The following is a 19,308-nucleotide window of genomic DNA, read 5'->3' on the forward strand; positions in this document are numbered from 1 at the left end:
CAGCAGGGTGGCTGTCCCGCCAGGACAGTGACCACAGCAAATCATACCAGAGTGCGACATGGGTCTCCAAGGAGACCCTGTGCAGGGAGCAGGGAATCTCAAACCCCTCCCTCACATCCTGTCCCCCTCAGACATTCAGGTGCCTAAGGATGGCTTCTGTGCAGAAGCCTGTCAAAGGTCGCTGAACAAAGGAACCAAACCTGGTTTGGCGCGCAGAGTAAAACACGAGAAAGACTTTTACAAAAAGAAATGGTGAATAAACCCAGCCAGAACCGTATAAAAGTAAATATGGTCCAGCGGGTTTAAGTTCGAGGCTACTAAGAAGCCTAAAACAATACCAAGGCTAGTTAAAATAACTGCGGTAGGAAAAATAGGGTAGATACCACTGCCACCAGCCAAATCTTCATGAAAAGGGAACGAAACAATGTTCCATGAGAAACAGACAAAAAGGGTAACTAGTAACACTTTCCAGAACTCTGTGTAAGATAGTTTGTACTGGGTCTGTGGATTTAAAAAGGCTGATAGTCAATGGCAACTTTACATGTTCTGGGGGATAGTAGTCAGCCCCAGAAAATGGAGTTTAAAGTGGGAAGTCTGAAAAAGACAACCCTGTGTCACTGCACTGAAGGTGCTGTGTAACACAGTAAAAAGATGATGCCTATGGAGTAGGTGAGGTTCCACGGTCTATGAACACAAAAATGTTAAACACACACAGCAAAACACATGTAAGAATGGGAAAAAAGGCTCACGCTTACCAGGTGAAATAAATAAATCTTAGAAATCCAGTAGGTAAGGGAAATTAGCCATTTTGGAGAATTCTCCCTAACAAAATGCGCTTCCAAACCATCCCTGAGACAGGGGTGACCGTGCTACCTTGGAGCAGGTAGTCCACACTGTGGCCAAACTGCAGTAACTACTCTTGATAGGGTTAACTCCTAGCCCCTATCCATAAGAGAATGGACTGCTCAAGGAAAGGACAAACTAGTGAATGGTCCAATGCCAAGAGCCTCTTTGACCAAAGACCCATGTCAGGAGGGTGACCCAAAAAGGATCTGCCTGAAAAGGACTCTAAAGGGGGAGATAATATCCATTGAAGTGATTTTTGAAACTCGAGGTCTAGGAGAGACCTACTGTGAATGGTCTAATGTTAGGGGGAGGCCTGAAGCACAGTGTGTTTACAGGACCTCTGCACACATTCAAGAAACTCAAGGATGATTGAAAGCCTCCAGAAAGGAACCTGAAACATAGCTCTGCAGAACCTGACTCCTGGGAGAGGTCTTCAGAGAGTTGATGAAGTCAGGCAGACTGGTAGAGGGTACGGTCTGTGAGTAAATCCTGAAAGAGTCTTGTCAGGCAAAATGTTTTGCTTTACTAATTTGGGGATGGGCATTTTTAAGACTTGGATTTGTGAACTCTTTTGTTGGCCGAACTTTGGGACATTTTGTGTTTGAAGCTTAGGGTGGGGGCGGAGCCTAACAAACTTGTTAAAAGAAGGCTTGGAACTTTCTTTTGGCTCCTTCCTATGAGCATCACTTTGTACAGAAGGGTGTCCCAAGGAGGGGCCAGGACTTATAAGAGTAGGTATAAAACGTTGTTAGTATACCCTCTGGTTTCCAAAGGTGTTTGACATCTGATGTAAAAGCCACTTTACGTTGACTCCTCCCTGGCACAATTAATCTATCATAGATTTTCCTTTGTAGTTGATCCCAAAGACCATAGCGTCATGTGGTCCATGCCCTTCTATGAAAAAGGCTTTTAGCCAGATCCATACCATGTCACGTGTGTTGCTGCTTGGCCATACCAGAGTAAGTCCCCCAGGCAAGAATTGTAGTTCACAAGTAATGCGCTGAAAAATCTGCCTACGGTGGTTGGATACTTCAGGTTGGCTGCGTAAGGGTCACCACATTAAAGCTTGCACTAATGTAAATCCTGCTTTCAAGGTAGTTAGATTAAACTCTAGAAATATAAATATAAAAGAGCCAAATATGCAATTGTTTAGTTTGTACCGTGATGCTTTCTGGGTATACGTTGTCGCTGTATGATCCGTCATCAAAGTTCACCTCGTAAAAGGACTGTGTGGCCATGCCAATCACCTCACACTTGTAGTACAAGCCATTGCGGTTCTTGGTGATCACCGTCTGACCAAGAGAGACTTCTTTCACTGACTGAAGCTGTGGAGAGGAGGACAAATACTCTAAAATATGTAAGACTAAGATGCATTTTGTAGCTGAATAACCTCTAACAGCAACAGCACTCACTCACTTTATTTGGTAAATAATTTCCATTGAAGTGTAGTCCTCTTATAAAAACATGATTTTGTAAGAAGCCATGTAACAGATTAAAAATACAATGTAAAACAGATTCATTTTTCTGATTATATCATACATTTAAAAAAAAACATGTAAAAGCAAAAGCATACATTACATAATCACAGCAGTGATATTTCTACATCTAATCAACATTGTTATTTTAAGAAACTGCGAAAGGGCGCAAAACGTAGCGGAAATTAGAATTAATCAATTTTTTTTTTTTAAATTGTCATATATAGCCAGAAATTAAGGGTTTTCATCTGTTTATGCACCTTACAGAATACCAATAACGGCATTCATGTTTTTTTCTCCAGGGCAAAATGGACATGAGCGTTCTTCCAGGTTTTTACCATTGCTGCCCCATGTCATGGTTTCAATGTGGCTCCGGTGGTGTGGGGGTAGGAAAGGGCTAGGTTAAATCTCCTTCATGTATACATAATTACTTCAATAATGAGTTTTGATACATGGGCCTCAACAATGGTGAAATCAATTGAGCATGCCCTTGCTTGAAAGCTTTGGTTAATTCAAGGGCTTCACTGTCTGAGGAAAATGGGTCTGAAAGCAATCCTCCAGTGTTGTATTTTTCTCACAGATCAGGCTTCTCAAACCATTAATACTATGGGTATTATCACCAACTGTTGCCAATCATGGATAAGTAAAATCATGGATAGATAACAAAATCTTTCTACAAATCCTCTCAGCCTGGAATTTTTGTTTGCCCCATCGGGATCCACAAAAGAGATGGCCTCAGACTGACTTCATCTTGTATGCAACCAATGTCTAAATCACTATGCAATGTAAAATAATGTGCAGACCAGCCCACGAGTGGATTGACATCTGTTCCACTCATTTTGTAGCACTCCTGGATTTTCATATCCAAATGTACCAGAGATCAGCACTCAACAGTAGGAGTGGCAACATTTTGCTGGATGAGGACTGTCGCAAATGTTTGACAGAATGCAACAATGAATTTTGGAGATTGCTAGCATGGACCACAAAAGAAAAAGTTCAGGCATGTATACACTTCCTATTTCTATTTCCCAATCCATTAACTGACTAGATGTTTAACCCTGAGCATTGCTTCCTTTCCCTCTCTATGTTTTGTCCTTAGGGCTGTTGGGGAAGGTAATAGTTAAGGTCATGGTCCTCTTGATGATTCTTTCTAGTCTTTCTGTCTTAGTCGCAATACGACCAAAGACAGTAAACGTAGCAAACTGTCTCCCGTTTGGTTCTTTAGTATGTCGTGGGTTATTTACCTCGGCTTTTCCTATTGTTTGATCAGTGTGTATCGCGGTCGCTCTACGTTCATTGATGTTTTTAGGTATGTTGGTGCCCCTGAAGAGCCAGGTTTTGAGTAATTTCCTTAATAATAGGTGGTTTCTTGTGTTACGTATGTACTTTGGAAGGTCATTCCAGGTTTTCGGGGATCGGTGAGAGAAGGAGGATCCTCCAAGTTTTCTTTTGTTGTAGGGCTTCGGTTCCAGGCGGATGTCCATGCTTGATCTGAGCATTCTTATTGGTTTATGTAGGCGCAGTTTGTCTCTTAGGAACTCTGCGCCTTTGTTGTGTACTGCTCTGTGCATAATGCACATTGTTTTGAATTTTATCAGTTGTTTTATTGGTAGCCAATGTAGTGTTTTCAGCGCTGGTGCGGTGTGTTCTCTTGGGGTAGTTTCAGAAGTAGTTTGGCTGCCGCATTTTGAATGCGTTGTAGTTTTTTTAGGAGTCGTTCAGGCATACCTAGGTACAGGCTATTGGCGTAGTCTACTTTGGACATGACGAGGGCGATGATGGTAGTTGTTTTGTTGGTGAATGATAGGAACAGTAAGATTCTCTTTGCCGCTATCAGGAGGAAGAAGCATTTCTTGAGGAGAGCGTTTACTTGAGGCTCTAGCGTGAGATTATTGTCCATCAGAACCCCCAGGTTTTTTAGAATCGGCGAGGGCGCTGGGGTTGTCACGAGTTCCCTTGGCCAAGGGTTGAATTGGTTTTCTCCTCCATTTTTTGCGACACTCATTATTTCAGTTTTGCCTGGGTTGATTGTAGTTGCTGTAGTGACTACTGTACTCCTAGTCCATTGCCCCTTTCCTCCACAATTTTAGAATGTCCATCCTGCAATGATGATTCTATAGCCTTTTGCACAGAAAATCCTTCCTACGGATGTAATCCCTCAACATTGCCATCTGGCAAATCTCGTCACTCCTTTTTATCCATGTGGCCGTACCCAACGTAAAGCCAGGCTTATCGGGATGCTTGGAGGGCATGTGACTTAGGACCTAGGGATACATTAATCACTACCGTAATTAACTTTTACAAACTGTGTTCTTTTGTCCCCTTTCACTGTATATTTGGGAGATTCCTAAAGTACAAGACATGAGGCTGGGTAGACCTAAACCTAGTCTAGCCAGAGAGTTTATACAGGGATTGCCTTACCAAACCTACAGTCTGCACTAAAACTGGTGTCCATGCAGCAATGACTGAAAAAGGATGAGATGTAAGCCCATATTGCTGTCCAGCAAATAACCCAAAAAATGAGTATGGTGACCAACTGAGGCGGACTCCAGCCGCTTGTCTTCAAAGTTTTCGTTATATCGCTCAAGCTTACATATGGATGTTGGACATAAAAAAACGCCACAGTCCCAGGACCAAATATTAGACCCTTTCTTTTATATAACTGAAAATAATTATGGTAATGTCGATTAATTACAGGAAAAACATAATTTTATATACATTGTATAAAGATGGGCAACACCTTTTTCTATATTTCAGCCATTCGTCCAATCATTCAAAACTAGTCTTATCACAAAAGTGTGGACAATGGCTTAGATCTTGAACAAAAAATGAAATCCATTATATGATGGAGAACAAACAATCTAGACAGTAATGTCTTCAATTGCCAACAAAATGTCTTAACAGTGATGCCTTCCATTTCCGACACGTGCCCAGCAAATTACATCAATTGGTACGTGTCTCTAGAATACAAAGTAGCTTTAACTGCGACTGCACACGCAGCGAGCCCTTGAGGGGGTGAATCTCCTGTGTGTGCCTTGACATGGAAGAATTAGCGCCTGTCTGCCCTGTTGCTGATCACCACAAACCTTCTGTAAGCCATGTTTCCTTAGTTCAATGCAGATAGAAATTAAAAGCCCTGCAAACATACATGTTTTCAGTACTTTCAATCTGAGAAAGAAGATAAGGAAAAAGGTAGAAAAGCACATTTCTTTTTTGTAAATAAGAAAACAAACAAAACTGTCAGAAGAATGGAGAGATGAGTCCTTGGGGTAACTTGAAAATACAAAATGGTTGTGAGGCCAACAAGTCTTGAAGGTAGCTGATGTGACAAGCCAGTATAACTGCGACCTGAAAAGTAGTTGTCCATGTGGTGAAATGCTAGACGACTGTGCCCATTTGGTGCTAATGTGTTCAACTTTCTTTTAGATCCCAAGCTGGGTGAGGGATCCCTACTAACGGATACAAGTGGAGGGGATATCATTAAGATGTCTTTTACCTATGAAGTTCTGGCTCCTCTTCTAGTGAAACTGAATTGTTGAAGGCTCCTAGCACATCTGAATAAGACTTAGAAGAATCACTTGAACATCTGGCCTTGCAAGATTGAACATGAATCCAAAAGTGTTGTTTTAGTAAGAGGTCAACTGATTAGTTTGTATCCTAACACATGTGCTGCAGTATTATGGTGTGATGTATTGTTTCCTAGCAGATTGAACACATTTGACCAGGCTTTGAAGTTAAGCCATTGTGGAGTGCCCACCTAACTACTACTTAAAAGATCATTCCATTGACAAAGAAATTGCAGTGGAAGAGATGCCTAATTGACAAAGCTGGCCAGTGGGCGCGTTGGCAGCTAGAGTACAACTCCTCTCGACAAAGTTCCTACTTGCGGTTGGACTGTGCTATCTTATTCAGAGAACTTGCATTTTTCTTCGAAACATCTGCAAGTTGACTACCCTCGGGATGGACTTTTGTTGATGTCCCTCTCTCACAGATCAAAGTGCAAATAGAACTGGATTATGTACCCCTTTGCTTGTTCATAGCTGTTGTGTGATCTATTATGAGCAGCATGTTTTTGCCACTCCACTGCTACTTCTCTAAGCTAGGCAGGCGCTCAAGATGCCACCTGATGTCCCTCGGAAGGGATCATATATGCCCTCCAGATATGATGCAAAGGAAAAAAACTTGATTAGGGAAAGCCATTGGTCTGTGCCCATAGCTTTCTAGACTGCCCCTCGCACAAAGTTAGTTTTGAGTTGGTTAATAGGAAAATTTGATATTTATAGTGTAACAAAGGAACACGTTACTTAACTGTAACTGTTGTTCTCCAGCATGGGTCTGGCATGGATTCACATGCTCATGAATATTCCCCGTCGTCAGGCTGGGAATCCTCAGTAAAGAAAAATTCGGTATCAGTTTAGTTTCTGATCCGTCTTTCTTAGTAGTAACCAATCACTGATCTCTGGGTCATACTGCCCCCAGCCAATGACTGCCCTCTCCCTAAGCCCCACCTCTGGCAGCCATCCTCAGATATGGTAGCACGCCAAGTGGCAGTATGACCAAGTGAAGAGCCGCAGAGGGGTAGGTGGGAGGGTTCGCATGTGAATCCATGCCAGACCCATGCTGGAGAACAACAGTTACAGTTAAGTAACTTGTTCCTTCTTCAGCATGGGGTCTGGCATGGATTCACATGCTCATGAATGAATACATAGCAGTATGCACAACCACGGGAGGTGGCAACAGGCTCAACATTAAGCAATACAACAACTCAACATTAAGCATCTCTTACCTCCTCACCAGGCTCACCTTAAGCGAACAGGTTACGCAGCACTGCTTGCCCGACTCTGGACTCCTCCCTGGAGTCCCGATCGACGCAGTAGAAACTTGTGAAGGTGTGCGTCGACCTCCACGTAGCAGCCCTGCAGATGTCCAGCAGGGGCACACCAGACAGGAACGCCGTGGTAGCAGCGGTCGCTCTGGTCGAATGGGCTCTCGGACGGCCAGGCAGCGGTCGGTTTGCCAACCGGTGACAATGCATGACGCAGCCGGAGAGCCATCTGGAAATGGAAGTCTTTGAGAGAGCCTTCCCTTGATTCACAGACCCAAAGTTCACAAACAGTTGTGACGTCTTCCGAAAAACTCTTCGTGCGGTCCACGTAGAACTTCAGCGCTCTAGCTACATCCAGCGAGTGCAAAGTCCTCTCGGCCGGCGTCGCAGGCGACAGAAAGAAAACTGGTAACACCAAAGGCTCGTTGAGGTGGAAGTCCGACGGCACCTTGGGCATGAAGGAGGGGTGCATCCTCAGCACCACCCTTGTGTCATGAAAAGTCAAGTATGGAGGCTTGCAAGATGGGGCCTGAATCTCTCCCACTCATCGTGCAGAGGTGATGGCCACGAGGAACGTCATGTCTTCCATGACAGGAACTTCAAAGGCGCCGAATGCATAGGTTTGAATGGGGCCCCCATGAGCTTGGTCAGCACCACATTAAGCTCCCACTATGGGGCAGGAGCCTTCATCGGCGGGAATGATCGGAATAGTCCCTTCATAATTTCCTTCACCAGGCGATGAGACCACAAGGACGCCCGTCCCGTCGTCCTGGTATATCAGGAGATGGCAGCCAGATGTATTTTTATGGAGGCGTGAGCCAGTCCAGCCTTGGCCAGCGACAACAGGTACGGCAGCACTTGAGTGGCCGTAATTCGCAGAGGGTTAATCTTTTGTGCACGGCACCAAACAGAGAACCTCTTCCATTTAAGTCCCTTAACACTTGAGAGTTGAGGACGCCCTGGCCTTTGCAAGAACCTCTCTGCAATCAGCCGGGATATCGTACCCTCCAAACTCTAGTGCTGCAGGAGCCAGGCCTGCAAGTTCAGCGACTGTGGGTCGTGGTGGAGAATGGCGCCTCCTTCTCTGGAGAGAAGATCCGCATCTGCCAGCAGCCTGACTGGCGGGGACGTTGACAAGTCCAGAAGGTCCGGGAACCAGACCTGCCTCGGCCACGCCGGTGCGACGAGGATCATCCTGCACCTGGACTTCTTGAGCTGGTTGATGAGGCGGAGCAGCAACGGCAATGGAGGGAACGCGTATAGAAACAGGCCGTCCCAAGGGAACGAGAAAGCATCGCCCATGCTCCTCGGCTGTGGGGACCTGCTGGAGAACCTCTGGCACTTGGAGTTCGCCGCCGTCGCGAACAGGTTGATCTGGGGTTTGCCCCATCGTTGGAAGAGTCGATCCACTTGATCCTGGCGCAGTTCCCACTCGTGGCACGAGCGCAGCTCCCTAGTAAGTGAGTCGGCGATGGTGTTTTTTATTCCTGCCAGGTGGAAGGGAACCAGAAGCATCCCCTGGGCGACGGCCCAGTGCCACAGATCCTGGGCCTCCTTGGATAGGGCTGGGGATCTGGTGCCTCCCTGCTTCCGTATGTAGAACATCGTGGTGGTGTTGTGTGTGAAGATCCTCACCAGGGAGGGACGGGAGGAACGACTTGAGCGCCCAGAACACTGCTCGGAGCTCCAAGATGTTGATGTGAAGAGACCTCTCATCCGGGAGCCAAAGGCCTCTTGCGTGGAGATCTCCGGTGTGGGCCCCCCAACCCTCCAGAGAGGCGTCCGTAGTCACCGTCTCTTGAAACGCCGGGGTTTGAAAGTCCATGCCCGTCGTGAGGTGAGCCGGGGTGCCCCACCATAGGATTGCCTGACGGAACTCCTCGTCGAGGGGGATCTTGTCCTCGAAGCACCCCCCCGCCTGAAACCAGCGGGCATCGAACTCCTGTAGCGGATGCATCAGAAGTCTGCACAGGGGCACAAGGTAGATGCATGAGGACATCATCCCGAGAAGGGACTTGATGGACCTCACCCTGGCCACGTCCGTGGCTAACAGGCGCTGTACCTTGCCCAGGATGGTCTTGGTCCTCTCCTCTAAAGGGGAGACCAACTGCTCCACTGTATCGAGCTTCGCCCCCAAAAACAGTACTACTTGCGATGGAACCAGGTGGGATTTGGGGTAGTTGATGGCGAACCCCAGCTCTGTGAGCAACCGGACGGTCCTCGCCGTATGATTGACAGCGAGTTCCCTTGACCTTGCCCGGATTAGCCAGTCGTCCAGGTAGGGGTAGACGTGGATCCCCTGCAGGCGCAGCCGCGCCACCACTGGTGCCAGGCACTTGGTGAAAACCCTGGGTGCCGACTTTAATCCGAACAGTAGGGCTCTGAATTGGTAGTGGTGTCCCTGAACCACGAACCTGAGGAACTTCCTGTGCCTTTTTAGAATGGGGATGTGGAAGTAAGCATCCTCCAGGTCCAACGACAATAGGAAGTCGCCTTCCTCCAGCTGTCCCAGCACGTGCTGGAGGGTGACCATCCTGAATTTCTGCGCCTTGATGTATTTGTTTAACCAACGCAGGTCCAGGATGGGGCGCCAACCGCCTGTCTTCTTTCTGACGAGGAGGTACCTTGAGTACACTCCGGAGCCCCAGAGCCTCCTGGGGACGAGCTTGATGGCACTTTTTTTGAGCATCGCCTTTACTTCCAACAGCAGTTGAGGGACGTGATTCTCCTTCCTGGCCACGGGAGGAATGCGAGGGCACTTCTTTTGGAAGTCTTGTTTGGAGGAGGCCTTTCCGCCTTGGCCTCCTTGACGAAGACGGCGGGATCCCCCTTGCTTGCCGCGACCTCTGTAGGCCTCCTGGGAAGAGGAGCGGGCCGCCTGGCGGTAAGCGGAGGAGCCACCGCTGGATCCTTTGGAGACACCCTGTCTGCCTCTGGGGCTCGGAAAGGGCCGTCGCTGCTGAAGCACCCCAAGGGTCCGAGCCGTCTCCAAGTCGGTCTTGATGGCCTGTAGAGACTCATCCACCGCCTTAGCAAAGCGGTTGTTGCCGTCGAATGGCATGTCCAACACTCTGGTCTGGACGTCCTGGCGAAAGTCTGTCGCCTTGAGCCATCCCTGTCGTCGGAGGCAAACTCCGTTGCCCAGTTGGTGAAATCCGGTATCGGCGATGTCCGTCGCCACCATTATGGCGTTATCCGACGCCACCTCGCCCTCCTGCAGAATTTCTAGGGCCTCTGCCCTTTTGTCATCAGGCAGGAAATCTAGCAGGGGAGCTATCTTGAACCAGAGCTCCCTGTCGTAGCGGGCCATGATCGCTAAGGCATTGGCCGCCTTAATCGTCGTCGCCGCCGACGAGATGACTCGTCGTCCCATAGAGTCCAACTTCTTGCCCTCGCTGTCCGGCGGGGAAGTGGAAGTTGAAGCCGCCGTGCCCGCTGCCTTCTTCTTAGCCGCTGCCGAGACGAACGAGTCCAGCGTGGGCTGGGCCCTGAGGCACAAGGGGGAGGCATCGGGGACTCAGTACTTCTTCTCGTACCTGTCCCTCTTGGCGGGTGTCGTGGCAGGGTTCTTGAGGACAGCAAGCCCCTCGTTCTAGATGTCGTCGAGTAAAGGCACTGCGAGGACCGTCTTCCTCTTAGCCTCTCATCGTTGGTAAAGAAACCCCTCCTTTTTCTGTTCTCCAGGGCAGAACTGGAAGAGCTCGGATGCCCTGGTTATCATGGCGTGGAAAGAGCCAACCTCGTCAGCTGGGGACGCCTGCTGGGGGGTGGGGGTGCTGACGACGGGATGTCTGCTGTGTCATCGCTGCCATCATCGTCCGTCCCCGTATCCGTCGCCGATGAGGGGTCCACCGGTCTCGCAGGCACGAAGGGCAGAGCGGGGTGGACTCCTCCGCTTGTTCGGAGGGCTTCCCGACGGGCCTGGTTCTGGCTACTTCGTCGGGATGTGTGGTAATCTCGTCCTTATCTCGGTACATAAGGATTGGACTGCCAACAAAATGGCCGCCGAGCTATCCTGGGGCTCGGGCAATGGCTGCGACGGACGGGATGGCCGCTCCATTGGGCCCTGTTCATCGTCGCTATCTTCGATCACGTCAGCAGGGACCGTCCCCTGGAATCGAACCTTCTCGAACCTCTCGTTGAGGTTTCTGAACCTCTCGTTGAGGCATATGGGCCTTTCGTTGAGGCACTTCTCGGTCTCCACCAGTTCCTCCTCAGAGGCTGATTCCGAGTCTGTAATGGCCACCGCCCCCCCTCTTTTTCAGCCGGGGGCTTCACGGGGGTCTTAGCGATGGGCTGGAAAGAGGATTCCCTCCGCTGCGGCAGGGATACTCTGGGCCCAGAAGCCGTTTCCATCGGCGTAGTCTCAGCCGGCTCCGCCAGGGTCGCAGCGACCCCTTTGGTAGAGGCCTTAGTTAGGTGGATCAAAGCCCTCACCACCTTAGGTGCGTCCTGGGCCTTCGCCTTAGGGGGAGGATCAGCGCCTCGCTCCCCCTTCGAGATCGACCGGGTCCGCTCCAGCAGCCTACCCGGGTTCTCGGACTTCCTCTTCCCCGAACCAGAGCGCTGGCTCGTGGTCGAACGTTCCGGGGAAGCAGCGCCCTGCTTGGCAACCGAAGAGCCCGACCTTTCGGCGCTCCCGGAGCCCGCGGACTCGTGGTGCTTGGCCTTCTGTTGGGCCCCCGCCGCCGGGTGCCCTCAAAGGACTTAGAAGCCCGCTCAGACTTCTTCACCTTCTCACTTGCTGTGCCCTTCTCCAGCCAGGTGGCAAGGCGGGAACGACGATCTTGTTTGGTCCGTTCTGAAAGGTTCTTGCAGAACGCACAGTCCTTCTCCACGTGCATCTTGTCCCCATGGAGGCAGTAGAGGCATCGCGAATGCTCGTCCTCCTTGAAAACGTTATATAATCACCATCCAGGGCAGTTCGTGAACAGCTTGGATCCGGGCGTCGAGCTCCCCTTGTCCTGGGCCATGTCCGTTGAGGTAGGCCGCAGATCTTCCGGAATCCTCCAAGAAGTGTAAACTCGACGAAAACTTCACCCTTGAGGGACGTAGAAGAATTCCGAAACGTGTCCCCCTTATCAGAAGTAGAAACGTTGGAGCTTGAGGCTCCATTAAACCGAAAAAATGAGAAATTCTCCTGAAAAAGCGTGAAAACGCAGTAAAAAACTTGAGAGCTAAACACGAGGACTCCCAACACTTGAGCGTGCGGTAAAAATCTGAGGATGGCTGCCAGAGGTGGGGCTTAGGGAGAGGGCAGTCATTGACTGGGGGCAGTATGACCCAGAGATCAGTGATTGGTTACTACTAAGAAAGACAGATCAGAAACGAAACTGATACTGATTTTTTCTTTACCGAGGATTCCCAGCCTCAGGGAAATGAAGCTACGCCAATAATGTTTCAGTGGGGTCTTAGTTCTATCAGTACTGGCAAAGAGGCATTCTAATTTACACTTGTTAATCATTTGTAATGAGTAACTACTTTCTACATTTAACTTGGATGTAGAAGATATAACCCTAAAAACGGACTGGTCCCTGAGCAGGAATCCAATGCAACAGCATTTACCATATATATATATATATTTCTGAGGCTTGTGGAATCTGCTTAGATCACATGCTGTGCATAGGCCGACATCTAGTGGAAGCTGCGGAGTATTACAGTTTGTTTTTCGAAACTCGAAAATGGGCGTCGACACAGGCGTGCCAGTAATACTATCCCTAGTGTGACGTCCACTGTACCCAAGATCCCTCACGCGTCTAGGATCCTCAGATTGTTTTTTTCCGCCATACTGGTCGGAAGCATCTTGCGGAGTCCCCTGGCCTTAGCCATACTTTTGCTAATAGTTGAAATTTATAATTCTTTATTGACATCCTTCCCCACCCCAACGTCGACCCTCGACACTCGACGACGGCTGGAGAAGACATCGACCGTCGGCTGCTGCACGACGGATCTGGGCCTCGGAAGGCCGCTGGCCTCGGCCCGGGCCTAGTAGGCCGCTGGCCTCGGCCCTGCAAGTAGGGAGAGTTGGGGGTGGTACATACTCTTCACTCTTGGTATATAGATACACTTATATATTTCCTACACTTATCAGCCCGCTGCCTCAAGGTGCGTATGGAGGGTACCCCTTTCCAATTCTGCCCCAAGTGCAACCGCAAATACCCTTGGGTCGACAGGCACGCCACGTGCAATCTCTGCTTGCCGAGGGACCACCCCGAAGCGAACTGCAGAGCGTGTAGTAGGTTTAAACCTAAGACACTTAAGGACCGTTCGACAAAGCGTTGAGCCCACCACGCCAGGCAGGCGGCCATGGCAGCGGAGGGCGCCTTCAGCGATGGCAGCGACGCCGTACTTTCGGACGGCGAGGGCATTACGGCGTCGAAAGACAGCCGAGCGCAGGTCCCCGACCTCGGAAGGTCGTCCGGCAGGGCGGCTATGGGGAAGACCCCCGGCGACGCAAGCGCTACACACCCTACACACACTAAGCACACTAAGTCCAACCGAACCTCGACGACGTCGACTTCTCGGAAAGAGGCACAGATAGAACGGTCCGACTCGGTGTCCTCTGGGCGCTCTCGATCGAGATCGCCTCATGACGCAAGGCAATCATCCACTCTTGCTAAGAGTGCCTCGCTCCCTAGACTAATGGAAGTTCGATCGTCGGAGGACGAAGACGACTTCCACCCCCAGGCCGCGCTCCAAGAGACGGAGCCCGCAGTTAACACCAGCGAGGCCCCACGCTCGAAAAACACAGATACCTCTCCCGATCCTCGACGCCAGGCGTCGAAAGTCTCCGGGGCCTCCAAGGGACAGGGAAAACATTTTTCCACGCACGGGGGGGGGGGGGAAACAGCGGAAAGCACATTCTTCCACTCCTGTAAGACCATCCTTCCCCCCTAAGCAGACAAACAAATACAAGTCTACTGAGAGATCAACATCCAGCAAGGGTACCCTTGATAAGTCCCCTAAATTGCCTACTAAAGTCATCCCCTGTTCCAAAGAATGGTCCAGCGAAGACATAGACAGGGTCATGTCAAGGATGTCTTCCTTGGCTGATTTTTACGACAAGAATCCAGAGCATTTCCTCTCGTATGACCCTCAGGGGGCCACACCCTCAGGTTCCACTGATCCCATCCCCCTAAGTAAAAGGGCCCGGTTCGAAAGACCTGAACCCTTCGAGGTACAGCCTTACTCTACTCCATACTCTACTCCACACCCCAGGTACCAAGGAGAGCCTTTCCCTGAGGGGGACCAGGAGTTTGAAATTATGGAGGAACAAACCGGGACGGAATACTATGCGGATGATGAGGATCAGGAGGAGGGAGAAGATGAGCAGGAAATTTACAGAGTAGATTCCCCGGTAGAGAACGAAGCCCCAGTTACTGACTCGCCAGTCGATAACCAGCCCCTCCTTAATGAGGTTCTCGCTCGCGCGGCAGAACATTTTCACATCGACACCCACGGTGTACAGGAGGAAAGGGACTTCGCAGAAGAGTTGGTGGGAGAGAGGAGGCCGGTCGCTCAGACCATCCCTATCCTTAAATCCATCCAACGAAGAATAGATCCGTCCCTGGTGAACCCAAACCTCACCAGAGCAGTCAACCCCAGGGTCGAAAAACTTTTCCGGGCAGCCAAGTCTGACCCTCTCTATATAAGAGGACATCTTAAACCAGACTCCCTAGTTGTTACCAACACTCGGAAGAGGGCTGGAACACCCTTATCTTCGTCAGAAGCTCCTCCCGACAAGGAGAGCAAGAAACTTTACGGGTTTGGCAGGAAGGTAGCCTCAACGTCCGCCTACCAAGCAAGGATTGCTAACTCCACCACCCTGTTGGCCAGCTACAACTGCCATCAATGGGAAGAGGTCGCGGCACTCATAGCCTCTGCTCCTAAACCGTTAAAGGGCCAATTGGCTCGGATCTCGGCAGAAGGGAGAGCCGTGTCTGGTTGCATATTGAAAGCAACTTTCGACGCCGCGGACAACGCAGGGAGATTGATAGCAGAAGGTACTGTTATCAAGAGACATGCGTGGTTACGGCAGTCGGGGTTCAAAACAGAAACTCAGGCTTCATTAATAGACAAGCCGGTGGAACCCGATCTATTGTTTGGGAAAGCGGTCGAAGACGCATTGAAAAACGCCAAGGACGAATACGAAACACTGAAATCCCTTGGCCAACTAACCAACAAACCCCCTAACCAGAGGGGGAACAGTAATTTTCGTCGCCCACGCGGCCAAAATTCACAAAGAGGCAACTATGCCCAGGGACAGGGTACACAGTGGAACAACAGCCAGCAGTCTACCCAAAGTTACGGCAGGGGTAACAAAAGAAGTCGTGGGAGAGGCAGCCCCAACAAGGGAGGTGGCACGCCTCCACCAAAGCAGTGACGCTCAGTTCAGGGTCCCTTCTCACGCAACCCCAGTAGGGGGACGCATTTCCAACTTCACCCAGGCTTGGGAAGGGATCACCTCAGACAGATGGGTGCTGTCAACAGTGTCCACAGGATATTGTATAGAATTACTGCAGCGTCCCCGGAACCATCCTCCACGACAAAAAGTACACTCCTTAGAACATCAGAAAATCCTTCTCGAGGAGATCGCCATTCTGCTAGAAAAGGACGCGATAGAACTCGTCCCAGGACACCAGGTAAACAAGGGTATCTATTCAACTTACTTCCTTGTGCCAAAGAAAGATTTGACAATGCGCCCAGTATTGGACCTACGGCCTGCCAACAGGTATGTCAAGCCCCAAAAATTCCGTATGACCACGCTACAAGAGGTAATCCCCCTCCTAAAAAAGGGGGATTACATGGCAACCTTGGATATGAAAGATGCTTATTTTCATATTTCCATGCTCCCGGCGCACAGAAAATACTTGCGCTTCAAGGTGGACAGTCGCCACTACCAATTCAAGGTACTGCCCTTCGGGATAGCTTCAGCACCAAGGGTATTCACCAAGGTACTGGCGGTGCAGCGGCACACCTACGCAGGTAGGCAATCCCAGTGGACCCTTATCTGGACGACTGGCTCATAACGGGGGAAACCCCAGGAATTTGCAGTACAAACATTCAAAGGACTATCGACCTCCTCCACGAATTAGGCTTCTCAATCAACGAGAAGAAGTCAAGCCTGGTGCCAAGCACCTCAAAACAGTTCCTAGGAGCAATTCTAGATACTCAGGAAGGGTTGACCTTCCCTTCGGAAGAGAGAATTCGGAATATACTACTGCAAATTCCACATTATCAGTCCGGTCAACAAATAACGGTACGCAAAGCAATGCGGTTACTGGGCATGATGGCGTCATGCATTTACCTGGTCCCCCACGCGCGACTGCGCATGCGTCCCATGCAGGAATGGTTGGCGAAACAGTGGTCTCAGGCAAGTGGTCAGTGGGACGATCTAGTGGTCGTTTCGCCAACACTTGTACAGAGCCTACACTGGTGGACAAGAGAGAATCTCGCAAGGGGAAAACCCTTTTAAGATCCCGAAGTACAGGCAGTGGTGACTACAGATGCATGCCTGACTGGGTGGGGAGCTCACCATCTCCACCACATAGCTCAGGGTCTCTGGTCTCACTCAGTAGCCAAGAACCACATCAACCTCCTTGAGCTTCTGGCAGTATTCCGAGCGCTTCGGGCGTTCGAGCCCCATCTACTAAACCTGTCGGTGCAGATCCGGACGGACAGCACGACAGCCATGTTCTATCTGAACAAGCAAGGAGGGACTCGTTCGCCAAATCTGTCCAAGCTTGCCCAGAAAATCTGGATATGGGCACTCAGACGGAACATCTTCCTGTCATCGCAACATGTTCCAGGGGAGCTCAATTCCCTAGCGGATGCTCTAAGCAGAGACTCCCTCCCAGAAGAACACGAATGGGTCCTTCACAGAGAGATCGTAGAAGATCTCTTCTCTCAGTGGGGTTTCCCCACTATAGACTTATTCGCCACAAGCGAAAACAAACAATGCCCAGGATTTGCATCCAGGTTCCCCCAGCCAGACTCCCAAGGGAATGCCCTGTGGATGAACTGGTCAGGGATGTTTGCGTACGCTTTTCCACCAACTCCTCTCATCAGGAAGGTGGTGTACAAGATGAACAAGGAATCGATGACGCTCATCCTAGTTGCTCCCATGTGGGCGAGACAACCATGGTTTCCACACCTACGCAGGATGGCGGTGTGCGAGCCCATCAAACTTCCAGCCTGGTACAACCTACTGTCCCAGCAACAAGGTCAAACAGTGCACCAGCAACCCAACTCAATGAACCTGGCAGCATGGCTCCTGAGGTCATAGAGTTTGGACATCTCAATTTACCACAGAGGTGTATGGACATCCTAAAAGAATCCAGGAAACCAAACACAAGGCACTGTTACTTTGACAAGTGGAAGAGATTCGTTATTTGGTACCAGAATAAACAAATCAACCCTGTTGATTGCACTCCTTCCAACGTCGTGACATACATGCTCCACCTGCTGGATGCAGGATTGGTTTTTAACTCTCTGAAAGTACACCTGGCAAACCTCTCGGCTTACACCACATCCCATAACAAGGTGTTGTGGTGGAAAGTACCAGTAGTTAAAGCCTTCATGGAAGGAGTAAAGAGACTTCACCCTCCTATTTCGAACCCACCGCCAGGATGGGACCTTAATGTGGTGCTAGCTAAGCTCATGGGCCCCCCTTTCGAACCCATGCATAAAAGTAGTCTCAAACACCTGACTTATAAAACGGCCTTCTTAGTAGCCATTACCTCTATAAGAAGGGTCAGTGAAATTCAGGCTCTGTCAGTGCAGGATCCTTTCTTTACTATCCACAAAGACAAACTGGTTTTACGCACACACCCTAGGTTCTCACCTAAATTTATATCAAAGTTCCATGTAAACCAGTCCATCGAGCTTCCGGCTTTCTTCCAGAACCCGCAAAGCTCGGCTGAGGTGAAACTACACACCCTAAATGTGCGTAGGGCGGTCCTCTACTATGTAAATAAAACCAGACCGCTAAGGAAAACAGATCAACTGTTTGTCTCCGTAGCTACAGGCAGAGAGGGAGATCGCGTCTCTAAAGGCGCTATCTCGAAGTGGATTATCAACTGTATACAGCTGTGTTACTCTCTTTCTGAAAAAACTCTGCCTTTTACGCCAAGGGCCCACTCTACTAGAGGCATTGGGGCCACTCTGGCTTTCATTGCAAATGTTCCCCTCGACACCATTTGCAAAGCAGCTACTTGGAGCTCTATTCACACTTTTACTCAGCATTACTGCATTGACACTCATTCCAAGACAGATACACAAGTGGGACAAGCGGTTCTAAGACACCTGTTTGCTCATGACCCTTCTCACATCCCACCTCCTTCTTCTGGTACTGCTCGCTAATCTATGCACAGCATGTGATCTAAGAAGATTCCACAAGCCTCAGAAGGGATACATTACTCACCGTAATCGTATTTCTGATGCTTGTATCTGCTTAGATTCACATGCGACCCACCCTTCCTCCCCTCCGAGAGAAGGCGCATGATTGCTTGTAGTCTTACCTTTCTGTCTATCTGCTTGGATTATCTGTACTCACGCTACTCCTCATGCTTCCTCATGTCAGAAAAAATACAATCTGAGGATCCTAGACGCATCAGGGATCTTGGGTACAGTGGACGTCACACTAGGGATAGTATTACTGGCACGCCTGTGTCGACGCCCATTTTCGAGTTTCGAAAAACAAACTGTAATACTCCGCAGCTTCCACTAGATGTCGGCCTATGCACAGCATGTGAATCTAAGCAGATACAAGCATCAGAAATACGATTACGGTGAGTAATGTATCCCATATATATATATATATATATATATTTTTTAGATTTGGGACCCAAAATACAAATGTATGCGTCTAACAGGCTTATCTCTTCTAGCTGAAGCTAAATAAAGTAAACCGAGTGAATAGGGCCTAACAATAACTAGGCAGTCTGTGTTTCCTACAGAATCTCGGACCTTGTAGAGATGTGTTTACCAAAATGCTGCTACTATATTGGGAACTTTAAATACGTGCGCAATAGCGTGAAGCAGGTTATCATACCACTGAAAAATCAATATTGTCATCTTGAGTGACAATAAGTAGGTTGTTGCTTTCATGTGGGGAAAATGTGTGACACTTGCACATCCCAAGCCCAGCCCGACATCCCATCC

At 49.4% G+C, this 19,308-nt stretch overlaps 1 protein-coding gene across 2 annotated transcripts in view; it reads right to left on the bottom strand.

The window, feature by feature from the left end:
- The window catches only part of LOC138573535 (lysine-specific demethylase 4B-like), a 2,173,569-nt gene that overhangs the window by 24,683 nt on the left and 2,129,578 nt on the right, over positions 1-19,308 (bottom strand). For both annotated transcript variants that reach the window (XM_069649346.1, XM_069649347.1), the window contains one exon: positions 2,007-2,171. In XM_069649346.1, the coding sequence (XP_069505447.1) occupies positions 2,007-2,171 (165 nt within the window). The remainder of the gene's footprint in view (positions 1-2,006; positions 2,172-19,308) is intronic.

This window comes from Ambystoma mexicanum, chromosome 1p (assembly GCF_040938575.1).
Source record: "Ambystoma mexicanum isolate Mex_15411 chromosome 1p, UKY_AmexF1_1, whole genome shotgun sequence".
Classification (NCBI taxonomy): Eukaryota; Metazoa; Chordata; class Amphibia; order Caudata; family Ambystomatidae; genus Ambystoma; species Ambystoma mexicanum.